We start from the raw sequence: 24,908 nt of genomic DNA, 5'->3' as shown, positions 1-24,908 counted from the left end.
CCAAAACAAGTCGGCAGGACTATGCAAAACATGTGCATCTACAGCCACACATACCTCGAACATAAATGTTACTTAAGTGCTCTCTGCTGGCATGGAGAATGGTTTTCAAAAGGCAAAAATAAACATTGACAACAAAGACTGTTCCACATTATACCTGTCCATCACAGAGATCGATCAAGGGTGCTCGCTCTCGCCCTGCCCGAATGAGCTTGCTCTGGAAAAGCTTTCCATCGAAATAGATCCAGGGACAGCAGTGCTCCCACGGAACCGGCTGTCCACAGGCGTCGTTGGCAAAAAGGGCTGTGTCCACCCCACTCATGAAAAGGGCAGCAAGTTGAATACCACGGACATCCAACCTCTCAATCTGTAAAGAAAACAACAAATAGGAAAACTGAGTGACCGCAATCTGGTATTAAGTGATTCTCAATCCTGTCTGTGAGAGATGTTTACAATGGTCAGTATCTGGTTTTTTAAGTTCTACATCTTTAGACAATTTTCTCAACCTGCAGATAGCCAATTAAACCTTAACCTGACAAATTAAAAGCACCATCCTCTTAACTTTCCTCCTGTTTTTGAGTATGTGCATAGCTGAAGTTGGCTGTTAAGTGATAAACAGAAAGGTTACTTATTAGTAACAACAGTTTACCAGCAAGGGGAACTAACTCCTGACTCATAACCTTCAGAAAAATCTCCCGCTGCAAGGCTGAGCCTCTGAAATACTTATTTTTACAAATATTTCCATGAATAAAAGTATTTTCCATTTTGTAATAAAACGTTTATTTTTTTATATGTATTGCAGCTCCTGCACATTGTAAGATCCTTTATCCCAGGTGCCAGATTGGATGTGGTAAATTTGTAAACGTCTTATGACAGTCAGAGCTTTTGGACCTTAAAACTCGATTAAAGAGGAAGCACTTAATTTCTTACCAGTTTAGTTTCAACAATTTAGAGCAGTCCAAAAGTTCATAATACAATTATATTTGTTTGATCCATATAAGAGCGAGCCATAACATGATTTTTTTTAAAGCATCTTTAGTTGCATTCCATCAATATTCCGCACTTCCGGCCAGCCTAGCCAGTCAAAGTGCTCGGTTTCATAGTGTGTGATTCAGTTGAAGCTGAACCCTGGTTGTGTTTTACCAAAAGTGACACTGCAGATCCAGGAAAGGCATCACAGCCACTGGTGACGCCCAATCTGTTTTACTTACAACTCCACAAAGACTAAGGTCACAGGGGCAGAGTTAGGAAACAAAAACAAAAAAGGATCAGACTCTAGAAAGGGGGTATGTGGACAATGAGCAATTTGCTTGGGCAGAAAGTAAATTAAAGAAGTACAAGTTGCTTACTTTCATTCAGCAGTTTCTGGTCGAACCGTGATCTAACTGCAGATTCCTCCACTTTAGAATATCCCCGAGTGCCAGACTGGATCTAGATTAGATTTTGTAAAGCACCTAGATAGCCCAACAAGGGGTGTCCTATTGCTGAGGGAACTAAGGCAACGGAAGTATGCACAGCAATGGTAGATTTTGAAGACCTTGCGGAATGGCAGAAGATGCTTTCAGCCAGGATGGCCGACGCAAGAGCCTTCCAGCTTGGATGGCGACCACCGAGAAGGAGTGGCTGCCTAGTCAAGCCTTCCAGAGTTCGGAAATGTGAAGGTGCTGGAGAGAAGACTGTAACAAGAGAGGAAAGAGAGGCCATTTAACTGTCAGGGGGCCGGAGATGTACAGCCTCATGAAAGAAGCAGAGTGGCTTAAACAGACACCATTTGCATAAGGGAGGACAGTGGAGGCCGGGGAGAGGGGTAACACTTACGTTCCTACTGAGCCCAGGAAAAGGTATTTTAAATGAGCTTCAACTTGGAAAGAAGGTAGTTGGGCAGGTCACGAAACAAAACCTTTCAACAGTCTAACTTAGAAATAATCAATGTTTGGGCCAGAGGTTTCCTGGAGACGCTGGGGAGTAATGGGAGGATTTTTCTGATCATCTTTAACATGAAGCACAAGCAAGAGAGATTATTGATAGAGCCTCAAAAGTAAGTTTGTTATCAAATATAATCTACAGCTTTCGAGCAAAATGAGGAGGGACGGAAGCCTTGCTGAGGACACCAGGTCACTAGCTGGAGGAATTGGCGGAAGGATTGCCGATTTAAGGAGCTCAGTTTTATCGGTATCTAGCCTGAGGATGTTCAAAAACATCCAGTTAGCATTGTACAGAGGCAACCCTAGAACTGGCTCTTTAAAAAACTCAAGGCCTCTAACAAGGCCTTGAGTTCTTTATAGAGCCAGTTCTAGGGTTGCCTCTGTAGGCCTCTAACAAGGAGGAGGATCAGTTGGGTGTCATCAACACAAATGAGTATTTCCATGGTAGATTGAGATGACCAAATTCTATGTATTCAGGCGCCAAGCTGCTAGTTGCAGTGTTGCTGGTTCTGGGTGAAAGATCTGGCCCTCGTGCATTGTTAGCAGGTCTTTTTCTGTTTTGATCTTGATCATTTCTCCCTTGGATGGTTCTAGGAGAGTGGAGTACCATGTTTGCCTTGGCCAATGAGGGGCAATGAGAATCATATTTGTTCCTGGCTCCTTTGCCATTTGAAGCACCCTTTGCATCAGGGGTATCGATGGAAAGGAGTAAACAAATGTCTGAACAATTCAGTGAAAGTGCATTTCCCCTGACAGGTGGTGTGGAAAACTGGAGGCAAAGTGTTGACGTTTCTGTGAGAAAGTGGGTTTCTCACAGAACCCCCCCCTTTCTTTTCTTTGTTGTTGCCAGACTACTGATGCTCTTTGACTTGATGTGCTCTGGGGCCCTGCCAATCAGGACTCCAGGGCCTGTGTTCCTTCCCTAAAACTGTATTAAAGCCTAAACCCAATTGACATCTCTGGCCACACGTCAGCCCCTGGTAAATGGTACCCTAGGTACCCAGGGCCCTGTGACCAGAGAAGGCCCCTAAGGGCTGCAGCACTTATTGTGCCACCCTTAGAGGCCCTGTGCCCTGACACACACACACACACACTGCCTTTGCAGGCTGAGTGTCTGGGTGCAGAACAAAACACCAAGACGACATGGCACACATCCCTGTGTGCCATGCCCACAAACCACTACCCTGGCATACATCAGTCACCCCTCTAGCTGGGTGCCTCTTGCCAGTGGTGAGGGTACAGGTTCATGAGCCTGTACCCCTACAATGCCCAGGTCCATTCCTGGGCCCTGTAAGTGCAGTGTTGCTATTAAGAGTATATGGTGCTGGGAGGTCGACATTACGAACTCCACAGCACCATAATGGCTGCACTGAAGACTGAGAAGTTTGGTATCAAATTTCTCAGCACATTAAACCCACACTGATGCCAGTGTGGGATTTAATGAAAAATGCACGACAGAGGGCATCTTAGAGATGCCCCCTGAAACTAACCAACAACCAGCGTCCTGACTGAGAGGCTGCCTAGGCTGCCACCCAGCAGACATGTTGCTGGACCCTGGGTAGAGAGCCATCTGCTCTTGTGGGTCTGGAACAATGCACATCCTGGGCGAATGTGCTAGGTCTCCTCCCCCAGGATGGGCAGGGGAAGCTTAAAAGGCATGCCGCCTTTGTGAGCTTCTCCAGGCCACTTGCTGTACACAGCAACTGGCCCCCACCGGTTCTGACCCCCACTCTGGCGGGAAGATCGGCGGGAAAACCAAAGTGAGGAAAGGGGGTGTGCCAGCCTCTGCCAACCCCACCCCTCAGGTGGGGGAGGCAAGGTGAAGCACAACTCCGGGCTCTCGCCATCCTGAGGATGGGGAGCCCTACCCAATGAGGACTAGGCTCCTGCCCCCCTCCCACTAGAGAGGGTCAGGCCAGGGGGTGTACCCACCCCAGGGAAGGGACCAATTGGTCCCTGACCTCTACCTATCTGTAACGCCCCTAAATTTAGTATTTAGGGGCACCATGAACCTTCCTTCCTTAGATCCCGAATCCGAAACAAGAAAGAAGAACAAGAAGAAAGAAGACCTGCCGTGCAGCTGCTAACAAGAGGACGACACCAACTGACTTGGCCCCAGCCCTACAGGCCTGTCGACCCTCGAACCTGCTCCCGCTAAATTCTGGCGTCTCCAGTGGTCAGCAACCTCGAAAACCCCGGAGGACCTGACTGCCTTGCTTATCTACCAAGACTGGGACTCCCACGAGCAGTGGTCCTGTTCAAAAACAAGCAACAACCCCTGGTCCCAGCCAGGAACCGCGAATCCAGCACCCGCCCTGAGTGGACAAAGACCCCAAGGACGTCCCCCTGGCGACTGCGACCAGGAATCCAGCACCCAAGGACCCTCCTCGACGCTCCTGACGACGCATGCAGCCTCAGAACCAGGGACCCCTCCAACCGCGACCAGCAGAGGGTAAGATTTCCCAACGCCAAAAGGCAACCCTGCACCCAGCGCCCTGCGGCCCCCTGTGCCCAACTCCTGGGTGCCTACCTAACCTACAGCTTCCCAACTTACCTCTCGAAGTGGTGGTCGCACCTGAAGAATCTCGGTCTCTGCAGCCTTTGTTCATCTTGCAGCTTCTGTATTGAAATACATTGAGCGCCCGACGGCTCAAAAGCACCCTGCACCCAGCCGCCCGAGTGCCCCTGGAAGTGCAACCTCTATCCTATCTTACTTCCCCACTTGCCCTGTGTGATTGACCAGGAGCCCAGCTCCCACAGTCGCGTGGCCTGCCTGCTAGCAGCCACCAACCAAGGGCCCCCTACCCGCCATAGGCTAACATTGGGCCTAACTCTCTCTGCACGCGGCTGCCCCTGTGCCGCTGAGCGTGTAACGACTGTACCTACTTGACCCTGGGAGATCCCAGAGTCTATGCCCAAAACCTTAACTCTGCCAGTCAAGTACTTACCTGAAAGCCGATAACCTACATTTTGTCCATAGGGTAACATTGACTGGTTTCACTAGGAAATTCTTCTAAGTGTCGAGTTTTGAAACTTAAAAATATTCACTAAAAATCGCCCGATCAACGAAAACAAAATTACTCACCTGTTAGCAGGAGAGATCTCAGTGCTGGATCTTGGTGCCCAGCACTGACCCTGAAAAGTAATAACTGTACTTGCTGATAACTTGATTTTCCTCCATAGGATAACATTGCCTGGTTTTTGCCAGAAATTGTCGATTTTTGAAATATACAAATATTCCTTAAAAATCGCCTGTGTAACAAAAACGATTTCTTTCAACTGTTTACAGGAAATGCATCAGGGCTGAATCCAGGATCCAACCCTGAGTAAGTAAATCATACGCAAATTAATTGAAATTGCATTTACTTAAAAATTCCCATTGAGCTCAATGTTATAATTGTGTTTAACTTGTGTTGCCTATTGCAACAACTGTAACTATTGCATTTAAAAGTCTATTGCTTATTGGAAGTACTCAACTAGAGCATTTCATTCTGACAAAGTATTTTGATACCTACTTGTGGTTCTAAAATAAAACAACTATATATTTTTATATACAAAACAATTGGCCTAGAGTTCAGTTCTTGAGAGTGTGAGACCATTTGCTGACCGTGTACAACAAATGCTTTACACTGTCCTCCCATACTGCCTTACTGCTCGACCAAGCTACCACTTTAGAGAGTAAGGTTATATCTAACTTTAGCCTCTGCAAAACCTCTGGGGACTGTGGACTCTGTGCACACTGAACCTTACTTTGGTGCAGTATATACAGAGCCACTTTCTTACAATTTCTTGTTCTGTATTGTTGCAAACAGGTCCAACACTGGTGTTCCCCAGATGTAGAATAGGTACTGAATTGTTGTCTGTTTCAGCTCCCATTCGTGAGAGCAATTGTTCTGTCGGCTCAGTTGGTCTGCTGTGATGTTGTCTACTCCTGGTAGATGTACTGTCTGTCGATAGATTTTTAGACCTATTGCCCAATGCCAAATTTCCTGTGCAAGTTTGCTCAAGGGAAAGGACCTTGTTCCACCTTGTTTGTTGAGGTAGTTGTATTGTCTGTTTGTATTAGAATTGTCTTCCGCTGAATGTTTCTGGAATGCCTTGAGTGCCAGAAAAACTGTTTTCATCTCTAGGAAATTGATGTGTTTGGTGGAGTCTTGTTCGCTCCATTAGCCATGTACTTTTAGCTGGTTGAGGTGTGCTCCCCATCCGTTGAGGGATGCATCTGTAGTGACTGTCACAGATGGAGTTGGGTCTCCCCTGTGCTATGTTGTTGGATGCCCACCATTGTGTCTCTGCTTGCACCCTTTGTGTAGCAAGCACTAGATCCTCCCAACTTCCTGTGGCCTGTGACCAGCTGTTGCTGAGCCATTCCTGAAATGGGCGCATGTGTAGGCAAGCGTGAGGGATAAGTGGGATACATGATGCCATCATGCCCATTAGTTTCATAACCCTCCTCACTGTCAGAGACTATCCCCTCTGGTAGAGGGCTGTTTCGTGATGGATAGCTTGCATCCTGGCCTGTGTGGGATAAGCCCTGGCGTTCAATGTGTTTAGTCCTGCTCACAGGAAGGTCTTCTCTTTTTCTGGTGTTGACGATTTTTAGTGGTTTACGGAAAACCCCAGTCTTTGTAGAGTTTGAATTGTCTTTTGAACATGATTGAGACATGTCTGTCTTGTGCGTCCCTTTACTAGCCAATCGTCTAGGTAGGGGTAGACATGGATCTTGCTTCTTCTCAGATGTACAGCGGCTAGACACTTTGTGAACACCCGTGGGGCTGATTTTATGCCGAACGGAAGTACCTTGAATTGGTAGTGTGTTTTGTTGTGCAGGAATCACAGATATTTTCTGTGCTTTTTGTTCATAGGGATATGTAAATAGGCGTCATTTAGATCTATTGTTGCCAAATAATCCCCCTTTTGGATTTGCGGGAGTATTTCTTGAAGTGTACACATTTTGAAGTGTTGCGTTAGTATGAATTTGTTTTGGAACTAGAAAGTAAGGGGAGTAGTTTCCTTTGTAACATTGATGTGTTGGTACCTTTTCTATTGCCTGCTTGAGGTATAGATCCTTGATTTCTGCGTTTAGTAGTGTTTGTTCTGATTTGGTTAGTTTTCTCTTCTTTGGTGGATTTGCAGGTTGAGTTTTTGTGAGTTCTATGCAATATCTGTATTTTACTATATTTAAAATCCAACTGTCTGTAGAAATCCTTTCCCAAACTCTGTGGAAAAAGGATATTCTCCCCCCACTGGTGTTTTGTGTGGGTCTTTTCCGGTGGTTAAGTCAGTTTGTGCCATGTCCTCTGCCTCTAGAGGAATGGCCTCTTCCTCTGCCATTCCCTCTCCCTCGAAAGGGCTGCTTTTGCTTTTGCTGCCACCCTTGGTAGCCAGACTGTTGTCACAACTGCTGGTTTTGTCCTTGTGATTGCTGTGGCATTTGTTGTCCTTGGCCAAAGCCCCCTCTACCTGTGGTTTTGCTGTTTGAGAAGCCTCTACTTTTAAAGGAACCTCTTTGTTGTAGGGCCCCCACTGCCCTTGCTGTTTCATTGTCCTTTTTAATTTGTTGAAGGGATTTGTCTAATTCCTTCCGTTAAAAGGTCTGTTGATGATTGATGTTTGGACCTCTTGTTTAAAGCCAGATATTCTGAGCCAGGCATGCCGTCTGAGGATTGTTCCAGTGCACATTTGCCTGCTTTCAGTGTCTGCTGCATCTAGGGCTGACTTTAGGCATGTGTTGGCCACATTTTTCCTTCCTGGATGATAGGTTTTGCTCTTTCTGTCCTCTTCTGGTAGTTTGTTTAGGAGCTCTTCAATTTCATCCCACTGTTGGTGGCCATATCTGTTTAGCAGGGTGTTTGAGTTGGCAATACGCCACTGTGGTGCCGCTTCTTTCTCCATCATTCTCCCCACCATATCCATCCTTTTACTTTCCTTCTCTGGTGAAGGCCCTGTGTTGGAGACTGCGTTTGCTCTCCTTCTGGCCGTCGTTACAATGATGGAGTCAGGTATAGTACTTCCTTGTATGTATTTTGGGTCCTTTGAAGAGGGCTTATATTTTTTATCCACTCTGGGAGTTACTCCCTTGTTTGAGGCTGGCTCTTTAAAGGCTTCTTTGCCCTGATCCAGGATACTTGGTAGCATGGGTAGGTATTGTGTCCCTTTAGTAGCAAGTGCTAGTGATTCCAGCAGGAAACATGTGTCCCCTTTTTCTTCTTCCAGAGGAACCCCAAATTGGTTTGCTGCCCTTTTTACTACCTCATTATAGAAAGCAATGTCATCTGGGGGTGATGCTTTCGAAGGGTAGCTACAGATCTCTTTTTCTGGGCTCTCAGTGTCGAGATCGTTCCATGTGACTTCAAAGTTTTCTGAGTTTTCCTCTTCCTCCAGGACATCTCCATATTCCTCGGGGTCTTCGCCTCGAGGTTCCGGAATTGGTGGCGAGTCGAAGATCCCTTCTTCCTCACCCTTGGCGTCTTCCGCTTATTCGGCGTCGACGTGCTCTGGTTCGACGGCAGGCGCTTTATGGATTCGAAAATCCTTTAATAATGCATCAAATTCTTTTTCCTTTTGTAGGAGCAGAGCCATTTCCTCCTCGAGTCTTCTCTTTTTTCCGACCTCGAGGGCCCTCTCGGCATCGGAGGCCGGGGGCTTTCTCTTCCTTGAACCACTGACTAAATATCGAACTACAAAAATATCGCAGCAAAAATATCAAAGTCAAGAATACCGACATCCTAGCTACATTATGGTACGCACAAAAATATCAGAAAAAAAATATCGTTGTTAAAAATATTATTTATTTAAGTTCAAAAAATAAAGTAAAATAAAGTAAAAAATACATATGATTAAAATAAACAGTTAAAAATAATTTAAAATGCTTAAAAACTTATAAGTAATATATATATTTTAAAAATACATATAATATATAATATAAATACGTATTAATATGTTTTAATATTTATTTTAATAATGTTAAATGGTTTATTTTTTTCATAAATTATAAATACATCTATACACATACAAATAATATAAATACAAATTAAATACATATATGGAACAAATTTAAAAAAGCTAAATTATTTGTAATCTTTTTAAAATTAATTATATAGTACATTAGCTAAAATAATTTAAAAAAATATTAGATAGCAGAGGATATAAAATTACTATTCAAAATCCAGTTACGGCAACAGTAGGAAAAATGTTGGAAAGCGTAGGGGTAAAAATTACTATTCCCACTCCAGTGAGTGCAATAGAAGGGAAAGTGTTGGATAGCATAGGGGTAAAAATTACTATTCCCACTCCAGTGAGTGCAATAGAAGGGAAAGTGTTGAATAGCATAGGGGTTAAAATTACTATTGCCACTCCAGTGAGTGCAACAGTAGGGAAAGTGTTGGATAGCGTAGGGGTAAAAATTACTATTCCCACTCCAGTGAGTACAACAGTAGGGAAAGTGTTGGATAGCGTAGGGGTTAAATTAACATACTTAAAACATAATAATTATTTAACAAAATAATTAATAAATTCCTAATAAATTAATAATTACTTAACATTAAATTACTTCCCACCTTATTCCCCTATAAACACACAACACACTACACCTAAAAAAATAACACAATTAATGTACTTATCAATCAATTAATACAAATTAATTACCAATTAATAAATAATATATTAATTAACACTAAATAAAATATATTAATGCATTAATTATAATTAATATAATTTTAAATTAACCAAATAAAAATTAATTACCAATTAATTAGCCATGAATTCATAATCAATAACAATAAATAAACACATACTAATTAATTATATTTCAATTACTTCCCACCCTATTTCCCTATAAAGCCACAACCCGTTACACATTAAAAATAACAATTAATTTGATTACCAAAAAATCAATTATTTAAAAGTAATTACCAATTAATTTACAATAAAATAATTAGCAAACAAAAATTAATAAAAATTAATTATAATATAAATGGACCAAATAATATAAATTAATTACCAATTAATAATTAACAATAAATTAACAATCAATAACAATAAATAAAAAAATATTAATTATAATTAAATTACTTCCCACCCTATTCCCCTATAAACCCACAACCCGCTCGGATACTAAAACGCAAAATTTACTTTAAAAAAAATTACAATTTTCTAAACGTTTAATACATATATTTAAAAATAATTAAAAAACTTTTTTTAAAAGTTAAACATACATATAAAATACATACTAAAATACATAATACAAAAATTGATATTATTTACAGCTATATTTTTGCTAACGATATTATTTACTTCGTTATTACTTACTTCGACATTAAAAAAAAAAAAAATGACTTACCTTAAGGTCGATATTCTGGTCAACAATATTCTTGACTTCAATATTCTGTCCCTATGATATTAAAAACTCTATATTAGTGTAGGTCGATATTAGAAATTCGATATTTTGACTGCGCACACTCTTCTTTTCGCCATCGACGTTAACTTTCGGCTGTGTTGAGCCCTTCTTTGTGGGTTCGGTGTCGACCCTTGGCTTCGGTGCCTTTTGCGATCTTTCCTCTTCCATAACCTTTGGATGGGTTCCGTGGGATTCCTTTGATCGGGGCTGACCCTCGATCGCCTTCTTGCTCGGCGTTGGGGCTGCCATGGGCGTTTTATGTTCGTGGCCCTTCGGTTCCGATGGATCTTTGTGTCTTTTTACCTTCTCCGCCTTCTTTTCAACTCCTTCACCTCTTTTTGGCGCAGATTTTTTCTGAGTCCTTGTCCAGTATTTCGACGTCCAATCCTTCGTGTGTCGATTCTGCTGGAGCCCCATGCTCCTCTTCATCGCTGGAGAAACCCATGTCCCTCATGGAAGGTTTCTTTGACGGCTGAGACATTGTGGTGTAGTGGGCCTGTCTTTGGTTTCGAAGAGTCCTGAGCGTTTTCGGCTGGAACGCTGCGCAGGCCTTGCAATCCTTGTCTTGATGGTCCCTTGGCAGGCACAGATTACACACGTCATGTGGGTCGTGCTGTGCGTACTTGGGGTGGCACTTGGCGCAGAATTTGGTCGTCTTTTAAGTCTTTTCTGTGAAAAACGAAAAACTTTCTTCGGAGCTTCTCATCTTTCTTCCAGACCCACCGGCGGAAAAAAGAATCTGAAGATGTCCACCACGCACGTCGACCTCCAGGATACCATCTGACGTCACTCAGGGGACGTACCTGGCACCAAATGGTGGTCGACAGCGACCAAAACAAGAAGAAAAAAAAAACACAAAGACAATTCCGGACCCAACCAATAGATGGCGAAATAATGCACAGCATGCGAATCCAGAAAAGGAAAAGGATTCTGTAGTATCCTCAGGTCATGTTAATATGTTCCCTTTCATTCTGTACCTAGCTGCTCAGCCAGTGTGAGTGTTCCGCGTAGAATGTTAGAGTGAGTGGAATGCTTGGATGCCTGTGTATGTGTGTGAGACAGTTGGGAAGATGGGCTTTCTTTGTTCAGTATTAAAGGGGGAGGATGGTGTTAGTGTGTTGATCTATGCTTTCATCTTTCCTTCCTCCTTAGTGTGTCTGTTTTCCCTCTCGTGATGTATTTCTTCATGCATCCCTGGGTTTATGGACTCTTTACATCTTTTGTACATTTCTGTATTTATTTGTTTTCATTTTAGTTTGGGTTTAGTTTAGGTCTTATTAATTTTCAGTGTAAAGGGAGAGGATGTGTAGTATCCTCAGTTCTTGTTAATATGTTCCCTTTCATCCTGTACCTAGCTGCTCAGCCAGTGTGAGTGTTCCGCGTAAAATGTTAGTGTGAGTGAAATGCTTGGATGCCTGTGTGTGTGTGTGTGAGACAGTTGGGAAGATGGGCTGAGCAGCTAGGAGGCTGCTCCTGGTGGGGCCTATTCTGGGCTTTTTCTAGCTTGCTGTATCTTCTACTTATGGACTTAATAAACAACATAAAATCATCTCGGCTACGTCTACTTCATCACCTGAACATGTGGGCCCAGCCCACTACAGATTCACACTGCAAAACCACAACTTAAGAGTAATTCTGAAAAGAATAACTCTAAGCAAGCACCCGATTCTTCAACAAAGAAGAAATGGGATAATAAACAAAAGAATAGAGACAAGACACAATCACGGGGTAATTCTCCTCAGCAGGAAGACATTGAAAAAAGATACAATCTCAAAAACTGTGATAACATTAGAAAGCCTGACAGGTATCAGGATACTGATACATGTTCCTCTTGTTCCTTTCAGGAGTCATCTGATACACGTGAGAGAGGTGGAAGGTCAGAGAGCAGATCGGAAGAGCATGTTAAAACGAAGAAGGAATCACAGCGCTCATCTGTTTAAATCATTAATAAAAAAATCAAAGACTCCTCAAACTCAATTCAAAAAGAAAAGGGAAGTCAGAATTAGAACCAGGCATGCCCAGAATACTAAGGGCTCTGCTTCTGAACGGGGAGTGGGCAGTGATGATGGACAGCGAAGCAGGAGTTTCAATAGTTTGCCAGAACCAGATGGATTATCTGGCAGCAGTAGCGCTGAGTGAGCATATCACGGTGGAAACACTGGATACTGGTGTAAGTGTTCCCCATCATTTATACGAATTTTTCTTTTGGGAATACTTGACGTATGGTCATGATATTCTTGTGGCTAAAAAAAGACTGGCCAGCTGAATTTGTAATGGAATGCCCAAATGGGGAAACAGTAATTTTACCGGCTATTTCCGACCTCGTTCCAGAACCAGTGAAACATTCTCACGCCAAGGAGTGGGCTTTAGCGCTAGCTCCAGCGTTATACAGCAATCAGGTGGGGAGATGAGTCACCTCATCAAGACAATATCCAATCAAACATGAAGCTAAAAATCAAGTTAGGGAAATCCTAGAAAAACTAACTATACCAAGGTGTAATAGAAAATTGCAGCTCATCAATAAATAATCCCTTGTTTCCCGTAATGAAACTAGACAATTCATACCGTCTAGTATTGGGTTACAGACTCCTTAACACATCTACACGCACATTCGCAGTACAAAATGTACACAGTGCTGCAACAATGAATAACATTGTGCAGAAAAAACACGAAACACCAATAGATATCTCAAATGAATTTTTCAGCAAAAATATAGGTCCTGGAAGCAGATGTTTGTAAGCATTTTCAGCGCTAGTCACACAGAGGCAATTCTGTCTATTACCCCAGGGGTATTAGAATAGTCCTGGGCTGGTTTCCACTAGAGTTACAGAGTTTCTTAAACATTTTGATGAGGAAGCATTGTCCTACGGTGATATATGTCTAACAGACGAAGAATCAATGGAACATTTTAACAGAGTGGACTGGATAGTTTGGGGGTTTGCTCACATGGGCTACAAATTTAATTAAAAAATAAATAAATTGCCCATCTTAATGTTTTATTTTTAGGATAGGAATTATCAAGTGAAGGCAAAAGTCTAGCAACCCATTTATTATTATTTTTTTTTAATGTGTATTGCTACAGCCTCCAACAATTCTGAAAAGACTACAATCCATTTTAGATTTTTACTTTTTGGCAGAACATACATTTTGGATTACATAGACCGTGTAAAACCAATCTACGACTTGAGAAGACCAAATTTTTCAAGCACACAATGGTCACAGCAACACACAAACATTTTGCGTTCCGTATAAGCTGATATGATAGCTTCCAAATATTTACACACGAGTAAATATTACAAATCTGGTGACCACAGTAGTCACTGGACCATCTGAGTACCCTTATATCACGTTCAATGAAGGTGATACAGTACCAATAGCATACAAGGAAAATGCTACTTACCCAGTATGCATCTGTTCTTGGCATTTCAAGCTGTAGATTCAAATGCGTTAGCATAGATCGCCATCTGGAGTTGGGTCCGGATGTTTGCATTCTGTTTTACTTCGGAGAAGTCTTTGTAGTCACGAGGTAGGTGACTCCTTCCTTTGGCGATGGTGCGTGTGGGCATCGACTCCATTCCCAGATTGTTTTGCCATGAGGGTTGATGATGGAGTTAGTGAGAGTAGAAATAGATGTCCATGTATAATGTATCTAAGTAAGATAATACTGCAACAGATAAAAGCGGGTGGGTGCATATATATATCTACAGCTTTATATGCGAAGAACAGATGCATACTGGGTAAGTAGCATTTTCTGTTTGAGGCATATGAGCTGTTGATCATATGCGTTAGCATAGACTATATAGCAGTTATGTTCCCGCGGTGGCTAACCTGTATCTGTTGCAGTAGTTTGAAATAGTGTTCTTAAAACTGCCTGGCCCACACTAGGTTGTTCTTTTCCTAACACATCAACACAATAGTGCTTTGTGAATGTGTGTGGTGTAGACCATTTTGCAGCCCTGCAGATGTCATCTAAGGGTATGTTCCCTAAGAATGCCATAGAAGCCCCTAGTTTGCGTGTAGAGTGCACTCTAGGGGGAATTGTTAAGGTGTGTTTAGCCTTGAGGTAGCATATTTGGATGCACTTAACTATCCAACATGCAATACCTGCTTTTGAAATGGGATTGCCTTTATGTGGTGGAGAAAAAGCAACAAAGAGTTGTTTAGTTTTCCTAAAAGATTTGGTTATTTCAATATAATAAAGTATCGCTCTTTTTACATCTAAAGTGTGATGAGCACTTTCTGCTACTGAGTCTGGTTGAGAGAAAAACACAGGTAACTCAACAGACTGGTTGAGGTGAAAGGCCGAAACTACTTTGAGTAAAATGTTTGGGTTAGTTCTAAGAACCACCTTATTGTGATGAATTTGTAAAAATGGTTCTGGTATATTTAGTGCCTGGAGCTCACCAACTCTTCTAAGAGATGTGATAGCTATAAGGAAGGCTACCTTCCAAGTCAGAAACTGTAGCTTGCATTTATGTAAAGGCTCAAATGTTGGGCCCAAGAGTCTTGTAAGGACTATGTTAAGATTCCACACGGGAGAAGGTGGAATTCTAGGAGGAATGATTCTTTTGAGTCCTTCCATTAAGGCTTTGATAGCGGGTACCCGAAACAAAGACAAGTGCTGTCTGTTTTGTAGGTAAGCCGCTATTGCGGCAAGATGTAATCATATAGTTGTATATGCTAAGTTAGCACATTGTAAATGTAACAGATAGAAAGGAATGTGCTACTTACCAGTATGCATCTGTTCTTGGCATGTAGAGCTGCAGAGTCACACACTTAGGATAGTAGATCGCCATCTGGTGTTGGGCTCGGATGCTTGCAGGTTGTTGTTATCTTCGGAAGAAGTCTTTGGTCACGAGATAGGTGACTCCTCCCTTGGATGACAGTGCGCATGGGCATCAACTCCATCGTTAGATTGTTTTTCGCCATGATGGGAAATGATGGAGTTTGTAGAAAAGAGAGAGATGTCCATGTGTGTTGTCTAAGTAAGACAATGCTGGAACAGATACAGGTCCCGGGGAGGTGGGTGGGCGTGTGTGACTCTGCAGCTCTACATGCCAAGAACAGATGCATACTGGTAAGTAGCATATTCCGTTCGAGGCATCTGAGCTGCAGATCACACACTTAGGATAGACTATATAGCAGTATCTTCCCTAGCGGTGGTCACCTGTACCGGTTGCAGCAGTTTGAAACAAAGTTTTAAGGACAGCCTGACCCACAGAAGCTTGTTGCTTTGCTTGTACATCAACACAATAGTGTTTGGTAAAGGTGTGTGTTGTAGACTATGTGGCTGCCTTACAAATATCTTCTAAGGGAATGTTTCCTAAGAATGCCATGGAATCCCTTATTTTGCGCGTGGAATGCGCTCTAGGGGGAACGGTTAGTGTGCGTTTAGCCTTGTGGTAGCATATTTGGATACATTTAACTATCCACCTAGCTATCCCAGATTTGGAAATGGGGTTGCCTTTATGTGGTGGAGAGAAAGCGACAAACAATTGTTTGGTTTTGCGGAATGATTTTAACGTCTAGGGTATGAAGAGCTCTTTCAGCAACCGAGTCTGGATTTGGGAAGAACACTGGGAACTCTACTGATTAGTTAAGATGGAACGGAGATATGACTTTTGGAAGGAATTTCGGATTTGTTCTAAGAGCCACTTTGTTATGGTGTAATTGTAAGAATGGTTCTTGTATGGTTAAAGCCTGGATCTCACTTACCCTTCTGAGGGATGTGATAGCGATAAGGAAAGCCACTTTCCATGTGTGGAACTGTAGTTCGCATTTATGCAGAGGTTCAAATGGGGGTCCCATGAGCCTTGTAAGAACAATGTTTAGATTCCACACTGGAGAGGGTGGTAATCTGGGAGGAATAATTATTTTTAGTCCTTCCATGAAGGCTTTGATCGCAGGTACTCTAAAGAGTGACAAGTGTTGTCTATTTTGTAAGTAGGCTGCTAATGCTGCTAGGTGGAGACGTATAGTTGAGTATGCCAAGTTACATCTTTGCAAGTGCAGTAAGTAGCAAATGATGTCCTGGATGGATGCATCCAGTGGGTTTATATGATTGTTAGTGCAGTAAATGGCAAATCTTTTCCATTTTGCAGCGTAGCAGGCTCTAGTGGTAGGTCTTCTGGCCTCTCTCATAATATTCATGCAGTCTGGTGGTAGGTTGAGATAACCGAACTCTAGGACGTCAGGAGCCAGATTGCAGGTTCAGTTGACCTGGATCTGGGTGTCTGATTTCTCCATGGTTCTGGGTTAATAAGGACGGGGAGAGATGAACAAGTTACTTACCTTCGGTAACGCTTTTTCTGGTGGATACAGTATCTGCCTGTGGATTCCTCACCTTGTGAATATCCTCTGCGCCAGCATTCCACAGAACTTTTTCCCCCGCTCTCTACGCCGACGTGGACGACGTCATAATGCATCGGCTTCGCTCGCGACTCCGTATGATGTCACCGGAGCCATAAGAGAGCCACTTCGGCATGATGACGTCAGTTCCACCCATTTTTTCCGTGCCCCCGAGGCGCACAGGTGGACCAACGACAAATTCAAAGTATACACAGCATACAATATACAATCAAATATACACAGTACATAAACAAAAGGAAAGCTAAACAAAATAAGCATTTCCTACAAATGTACCAGAAAGCATAACAACATCTCAAACAAGACAACTTTTAAGGTATACAAAGGTGGACAACGGGGAGGCGGGTGGGCCAGTGAGGAATCCACAGGCAGATACTGTATCCACCAGAAAAAGCGTTACCGAAGGTAAGTAACTTGTTCTTCTGATGGATACATCTGCCAGTGGATTCCTCACCTTGTGAATAGATTCCCACAGCAGTCCCCACTCCCGGAGGAGGGTGTCCACCTTCCTATACCAGAAAGTCTTGCAAGACAGAGCGTGCGAAGTGGCCCTCCCTCCTCATCTCCGAGTCCAAGCAACAATGCTTTGCGAAAGTATGGAGGGAGGCCCAAGTCGCGGCTTTACAAATATCTGCCACAGGAACACCCCGGACCAAAGCGGATGTAGAGGATTTAGCTCTAGTTGAATGAGCCCTAATACCCTCAGGAGGAACCTTACCAGCCAGGGCATAACAGATCTTGATGGCAAGGACGATCCATCTTGATAGAGTGCGCTTGTGCACCGCTCTTCCTTTGGAATGTCCAACATAACCCACGAAGAGCTGATCGTCCAGACGATAGTCCTTCGTTCTGTCCAAGTAAAAGCTAACAGCTTTCTTTGGGTCCAGGCGATGAAGTCTTTCCTCCTCCTTGGAGGGATGAGGAGGTGGATAAAAAACAGGGAGAGTAATAGACTGCCCCAAATGAAACGGAGTAACAACTTTGGGCAGGAAAGCAGCCCTGGTCCTGAGTACCATCCTTTCAGCATGTAATGTTAGAAAAGGGGGTTTAGAACTAAGAGCTTGAAGCTCACTCACCCTCCTTGCCGAGGTTATGGCTACAAGAAAGACCGTCTTAAAGGACAACAGCCTCATAGGACAGCTATGAAGAGGCTCAAACGGGGACCCCATCAGAAAAGTTAAGACAAGATTAAGGTCCCACTGTGGCATTACAAAAGGAGTAGGGGGAAACTTGTTTGTAAGGCCTTTGATAAACCTCAGTACAACCGGAGATTTAAACAATGACGGTTGATCAGGTAGACATAGAAAAGTCGATAAGGCCGATAGATAGCCCTTGACCGTGGCCACAGCACAGCCCTGCTGAGCCAAGGAAAGAGCAAACTGGAGCACATCAGAAAGATGGGCTTTTAAAGGGTCAATGGATCTCTCTCCACACCATTTCACAAACTTGGACCACCTGTAGGAGTAAATGGACTTGGTGGAGTGTCGCCTGGCCGATAAAATAACATCCACCACATCAGGTGGGAGAGAGAAAGAACTCAGGTTGCCCCGTTCAATCTCCAGGCATGAAGGTGTAAGCTCTGGAGGTGGGGGTGTAGAACCTGCCCCTCTGGTTGCGAGAGGAGGTCTGCCCTCAGAGGGAGACGGAGCGGAGGGCACGAGGAGAGGAGGAGAAGATCTGAATACCACACCCTTCTTGGCCAATCCGGGGCAATCAATATAACTTGGGCCCGGTCTTGGCGAATCTTCCTCAGAACCCGAGGAATCAAGGGTATGGGAGGAAACGCGTAAAGGAGTTGTGAGCCCCAACTCAACTGAAACGTGTCCCCCAACGCTCCCTGCATCGGATACTGGAGACTGCAGAATGACGGGCAGTGCGCATTCTCGCGGGTGGCAAATAGGTCCACCCGAGGGGTTCCCCACGTCCGAAATACGTAACGATCCACCTCCGGATGGAGCCTCCACTCGTGGTCGGCGGTGAACTGCCGACAGACTGTCCGCACGCATGTTCAGCACCCCGGCCAGATGATTTGCCATCAGACAAATCCGATGGTCCTGAGCCCAGGACCAAAGACGCAGGGCCTCTCTGCAGAGACAATGCGACCCCACTCCTCCCTGCTTGTTGACATACCACATCGTGTAGTGTTGTCCATCAGGACTTGAACAGACTGACCGCAAAGGGAAGGGAGGAAGGCCTTGAGTGCCAAACGTATCGCCCGCAATTCCAGAAGGTTGATGTGAAGCAACCTTTCCTCTGGAGACCAAAGACCCTTGATCTCCAGATCCCCCAGAGGAGCACCCCACCCTAAGGTGGAGGCATCCGTTATCACTGTGGCCACCGAAGGAGGCAGATGGAAGGGCTTTCCTTGAGACAGATTGCCCTCCACGCTCCACCAAGATAGATCCGCTGCAGCTTCTCTGGAGATCCTGATCGACTCCCTGAGATCTCCGTTGTGCTGATACCACTGCCTGCGGAGGCACCACTGGAGCGCCCTCATGTGCCAGCGTGCATGGTTGACCAACAGAATGCAGGAGGCGAACATACCGAGCAGGCGAAGGACCTTCAGAACTGGAACAACCGCTCCATTGTGGAATAAAGGGACCATCTCCTGTATGTCGAGAATTCTTTGAGGAGGAGGAAATGCCCGACACACAGTAGTGTCCAGTACCGCCCCTATGAACAGGTTGCGTTGAGAGGGCATCAGGTGAGATTTGGGCACGTTTAACGAAAAACCCAATTCGAATAACAGCTGAGATGTTACCTGCAGATGATGCTGCACCATCTCTGGGGACTCTGTCTTCAGAAGCCAGTCGTCCAGGTAGGGGAAAACCGGAATCCCCGACCTCCTGAGATGGGCCGCCACCACTGCCATCACCTTCGTGAAGACTCGAGGTGCGGTAGTAAGACCAAACGGGAGGATCGCAAACTGGTAATGTTGCGACCCAACCGTAAAACGGAGATACTTCCTGTGCGACTTCAGGATCGGGACATGGAAGTACGCGTCCTGCAAGTCGAGCGACACCATCTAGTCTCCTTGCTGCAACGCTTGAAGAACCTGCGCAAGGGTCAGCATCTTGAATTTCTCCTTTTTCAGGTAAAAGTTCAAGACTCTGAGGTCCCGTATCGGACGCAATCTGCCGTCCTTCTTGGGAATCAGGAAATACCGGGAGTAGCATCCCTGACCCCTTTCCTGCTCCGGAACCACTTCTATTGCACCCTTTTGAATCAAAGCTAGTACCTCCTTCTGCAGAAGAAGCAGATGGTCTTCCGAGCAGTAACCTTGGCAAGGAGGGTAAGGGGGAGGAAACTCCCGAAAGGGAAGGGCGTACCCAGTCTCCACGAGGTTTAAAACCCAAAGGTCGGTTGTAACAGACTTCCAACCCCGCAGAAAGTGGGACACCTGACCCCCCACAGGTCTTACATGATCCAGGATGGGGGATCTAGGGCTGCTTCCCTGAAGCTTCATTGGGAGCAGAGGAGGCAGAAGACGAAGAGGGGTTGCGGCCAGAACCTCTTCGACCTCTGTCTCCCTCTGTAGGACCTATAGAGGGGATTCTGCTGTTGTTGCTGCTGCTGCTGAGGCTGCCGGTAGAAGCGAAATGAAGACCTCCCGAAACCCCTGAACTTCTTAAGTCCAAATCCTTTAGCAGGAGCCTGCAGACCTAAAGATTTAGCTGTTAACCTACTCTCCTTAAATCTCTGTAGGGCAGAGTCAGCCTTTTCACCAAAAAGTTTTTGTCCGTCAAAGGGCAAATCCACCAAGGTGGTCTGAACGTCCGTAGAGAAGCCAGACGAACGAAGCCACACCTGCCTCCTAGTGGCTATAGACGACCCCATTATTCTCGCCACCGAATCAGCCGTATCAAGGCCCGACTGAATCAACTGCCTCGCAGCGGCCTGAGTATCTGCGACCACCTCCATAAAGGACGCCTTATCACCGTCTGGCAGCTTAGGGGCTAAAGATTTCATCGAGTCCATCAAAGCATGAACATAGCGCCCTAGCAAGCACGTGGCATTAGTGGACTTAAGCGCCATGCTCCCAGATGAAAAGGTTTTCTTAGCCGCTTGATCAACCTTTTTGGATTCCCTGTCCGCAGGAGTCTGAGGGAATGCTCCTGAAGCATTGCGAAGATAGAAAATCTGGATCCCCAGGAGCCACCCTATATCTTCTCGCCACCTGCCTGGAGACTGCTGGTGAAGATTGCGGCTTACGCCAGACTTCCACAATTGGCTCCAAAATAGCCTCATTAAAAGGCAGCAAAGGCTCACTGGTCGAGGAAGGCGAATGTAGCACCTCCGTAAGAAGGTCAGGCTTATATACCGCAGAGGGCAACTGCAAATCCAACAGCTCTGCGGCCTTTTTTATCACCATATGATAGGGAGCCAGTTCCTGCGGCGGAGAGGACCTAGAAGAAGAATGCTCCCACTCCGGAGTCGTGTCCAGGCCACTAGCCTCCTGAATCCCCTCAAACTCATCAGAGGACGTGTCAACCTCACCTTCCTCCACCTCCACTCTATATCGTTCTTCATCCAAGACCCTTTGGGCCTCTCTTCTTGAGCGGATCCGTGGAACCGGCGTCACCCGGCGCCGTACGCGGAGTCAGTAGAGCCAGAGGTGTCGAGGTCGGTGGCGCCGGAGTCGGGGTCGGCGGCGCCGGAATCGGCGCCGAGGTAGACGGCAACGGCGTCGAGGAAGGCTCCGAAGAAGGTCGATCCATTCGAAGCCGAGATGGATCCACAGACAGCACCGGACACTGCCACGAAGGCGCCATCAGCAGGAAGGGCATAAACGGGGCCTGAGCGTAATGCTGCGGCACCCCCAGAGTATAGGCCAAAGAACCCACGGGACCAGTAGGTGCACCGGATGGGAAGGCAGCCCGTTGGAAGATTCCATACATTGTATTTAAAAAATGTGACGAATCCGTACCCGGAGCCGGGAACTGTGGATAATGGCCTGGGCCCGGATCCATCTGCGGAGTACCTGGTACCGGCGCCGCAGTGTCCTCCACAGGCGCTGCAGGCTCATCGGGCTCTAGAGAAGGCTCTCTTCCTTGCTCCTGCTCAGCCTCAGAAGCCGAAGACTCCACTGGAACCGGTGACGGCGCCGGAGACTGCGCTGGAGCCCGCTTCGGCGAAGGAGATCCCCCAGGAGACTTAGGAGATATATCCTTACTTCGGCATCGAGGTGAAATCGATCTCGACGCCTTGCTCTTCGAAGACCGGCGCCGAGAGGAATGCTTCCTTTTCTTATGGTGTTTCTTCGACTTCGAAGAATGCGAAGTCGACTACTCCGGCCTCGATCTATCCTTCTTCCTACCTCTCTTCTCCTTTCTGGCCTTGGCCATGAAGAGCTTCGCCTCCCTTTCTTTCAACGCCTTGGGATTCATCCTCCTGCAGCTGGAACAATCTTCCACATCGTGATGAAAGGCACCACAAACAATCATCATGGGGGTCTGTCATAGACATGTGGCCCCCACATTCCCTACAGGGTTTAAAACCAGACTTCCTTGTCGAAGACATGACAAATGTGTTCCAATAGGAACACCAAACGACTACAAAGTAGCAGGAGAGTGCTGGAAAAACCGTTGAGCGTCGACGGCGTGGAAAAAAGGGAACTGACGTCATCACGCCGACGTGGCTCTCTTATGGCTCCGGTGACGTCATACGGAGTCGCGAGCGGAGCCGATGCATTATGACGTCGTCCACGTCGGCGTAGAGAGCTGTGGAAAAAAGTTCTGTGGAATGCTGGCGCAGGGGATAGTCACAAGGTGAGGAATCCACTGGCAGATGTATCCATCAGAAGGAGTTTTTGGTGTGGCACTAGCGAGAGTTCCAGTAGTGTTGGGAACCACGGTTGGCGTGCCCATGTGGGAGCTACTAAGATCAGTTTGAGAGACTGCTGCCTGAGCTTGCGTACCACTAATGGAATGAGTGGGAGAGGTGGAAAAGCGTACGCAAATCTGCCTGATCAGTTCATCCATATTGCATTGCCCTTTGACTCCGGGTGGGGAAACCTGGCGGCGAAGGTTGGGCATTTTGCGTTTGTGTGTGGCGAACAGATCTATGTCTGGTTGGCCCCATTGTTGGAAGAAGGGTATTAGGACTTGGGGATGTAGTTCCCATTCGTGGATGTTGAGTTTGTCGACTTAACTGATCGGCAATCTGATTGTGAACCCCTGGAAGGTGTTCTGCAAGTAGGTATATTTTCTGAGGAATGGCCCATCTCCAAATGTTCTGTGCGAGCTGGGACAGCTGGAGAGAATGTGTGCCCCCTTGTTTCTGTATGTAATACATGGCTGTCATGTTGTCTGTCCGGATGAGGACAGTTTTGTTTTGGAGATGTAGTTGGAATGATTTCAGTGCTAGGAACACTGCTAGCAGTTCCAGGTAATTGATATGGAGCCTTTTTTGTTGAGTGGTCCATTTGCCCTGAGTGGTGTGGCCGAAGAGATGGGCTCCCCATCCTGTGAGCGATGCGTCCGTTGTCAGCACTATCTGTGGAAGAGGCTCTAGGAACGGCATCCCTTTGGAGAGGTTTGTTATGTTCCACCATTTGAGAGAGCGATTTGTGCGGCTGTCCACCAACACCAGATCCGTAAGTTGTCCGTGAGCCTGGTTTCACTGACGTGCTAGACATTCTTGCAAGGGGCGCATTTGAAGTCTGGCATAAGGCACAATGAAGATGCATGACGCCATCATGCCTATGAGATTGCATGAACACTCTTGCTGGAAGAGAGTGTTGGATTTGGAATTTTGCGATAAGAGCTTGTATATTGGCTATCCTGGTTGGATTGGGATATGCTAAGGCTGTGGAGGTGTTTATGGTGACTCCTAGATACTGATGTATGTGAGCAGGTTGGAGGTGAGATTTGGGATAGTTTATTGTGAATCCCAAGTTGTGTAAGATTTGGATGGTTTGGCGAGTGTGTAGAACACACTTGTTGAATGACTTGGCTTTTATTAGCCAGTCGTCTAGATACGGGAAGACATGAATTTGTTGCCGTCTGAGATGTGCTGCTACTACTGCTAGACATTTTGTGAATACTCTGGGTGCGGTTGTTGCTCCGAATGGAAGGACTATAAACTGGTAGTGTTGTCCGTCCACCACAAACCTTAAATACTTCCTGTGGGCAGGATGTATGGGAATGTGGAAGTAGGCGTCCTTGAGATCTAGTGTGGCAAGGAAATCGCCTTGTTGCAGTAGTGGGAGCACTTGTTGAAGAATGATCATATGGAAATGATCTGAGTTGATATACAGACTTCGTGGTCTGAGGTCGAGTATTGGTCTTAGAGTCCCGTCCTTTTTGGGGATTAGGAAGTAGAGTGAGTATACCCCTGTACCCTGATGTTCTAAGGGAACTGGTTCTATTGCGTGTTTTTGAAGCAATGAGAGAACCTCTTGTTTGAGGAGTGTAAGATGGTCCGGTGACATGGAACGTTGTTTGGGTGATATGTGGGGGGGGGGGGAGTTAGTCGTGAGTTCCAGGCAGTAACCACACTGGATAATTTGTTTGACCCACCTGTCTGTTGTAATGGAATTCCAGACAGGTAGGAACTGTGTTAGTCTTCCCCTGACGGGAGTGGATTGGTCTGGGGGGAGTGGAGGAAAGTCACTGTTTTGTGGCAGGGGAGGTGCGAGTGTTGTTATTACCTCAACCTCGCCCGTTGTTGTTGTTTCCTCTGTATCCGCCTCTAAAATATCCTCTACTGGGGAATGTGTGTGTGGCGGTTTTGAATGTAGAGGAGGTGTCCGTTCCAATATTTTTGGAGGCTCCTCTATAGAAGGAGCGCCGAAAGGAGCCACGTGGTTGGGGAGACTGTAATGCTCCCATGGACTTAGCCGTCTCTGTGTCCTTTTTCATTTTTTCAAGGGCAGCGTCTACTGCTGGCCCAAAGAGCTGTTCCTGATTGAATGGCTGACTAAGTATGGTAGTTTGTACTTCTGGCTTAAAGCCCGAAATGCGTAGCCATGCATGTCGTCGAAGGAGCACACTTGTGTTAATTGCTCTAGAGGCGGTGTCTGCGGCGTCAAGTGCACATTTAATTGCTGCATTTGAAATGAGCTTTCCTTCTTGAATGAGGTCATTTGCCTGGGCTTTATATTGGTCTGGCAGGTGTTGTAAGAGAGTCTCTAATTGGTCGTAATGGGCCCTGTCATAGCGTGCTAGTAGGGCTTGGGTGTTGTCAATACGCCAGTGACTAGCGGCTTGTGCTGCTACTCT

The 24,908-nt window shown here is 45.6% G+C and overlaps 1 protein-coding gene across 2 annotated transcripts in view; it reads right to left on the bottom strand.

The window, feature by feature from the left end:
* Positions 1-24,908, bottom strand: part of FAM120C (family with sequence similarity 120 member C) — a 901,961-nt gene that overhangs the window by 285,521 nt on the left and 591,532 nt on the right. For both annotated transcript variants that reach the window (XM_085629861.1, XM_085629860.1), the window contains exon 12: positions 155-364. In XM_085629861.1, coding sequence (XP_085485987.1) covers positions 155-364 — 210 coding nt within the window. The remainder of the gene's footprint in view (positions 1-154; positions 365-24,908) is intronic.

Source organism: Triturus cristatus, chromosome 10 (genome assembly GCF_964204655.1).
Source record: "Triturus cristatus chromosome 10, aTriCri1.1, whole genome shotgun sequence".
Taxonomy (NCBI): domain Eukaryota; kingdom Metazoa; phylum Chordata; class Amphibia; order Caudata; family Salamandridae; genus Triturus; species Triturus cristatus.
The sequence above is the reverse complement of the archived record's forward strand: the minus strand, read 5'-3'. Positions and strand labels throughout refer to the sequence as shown.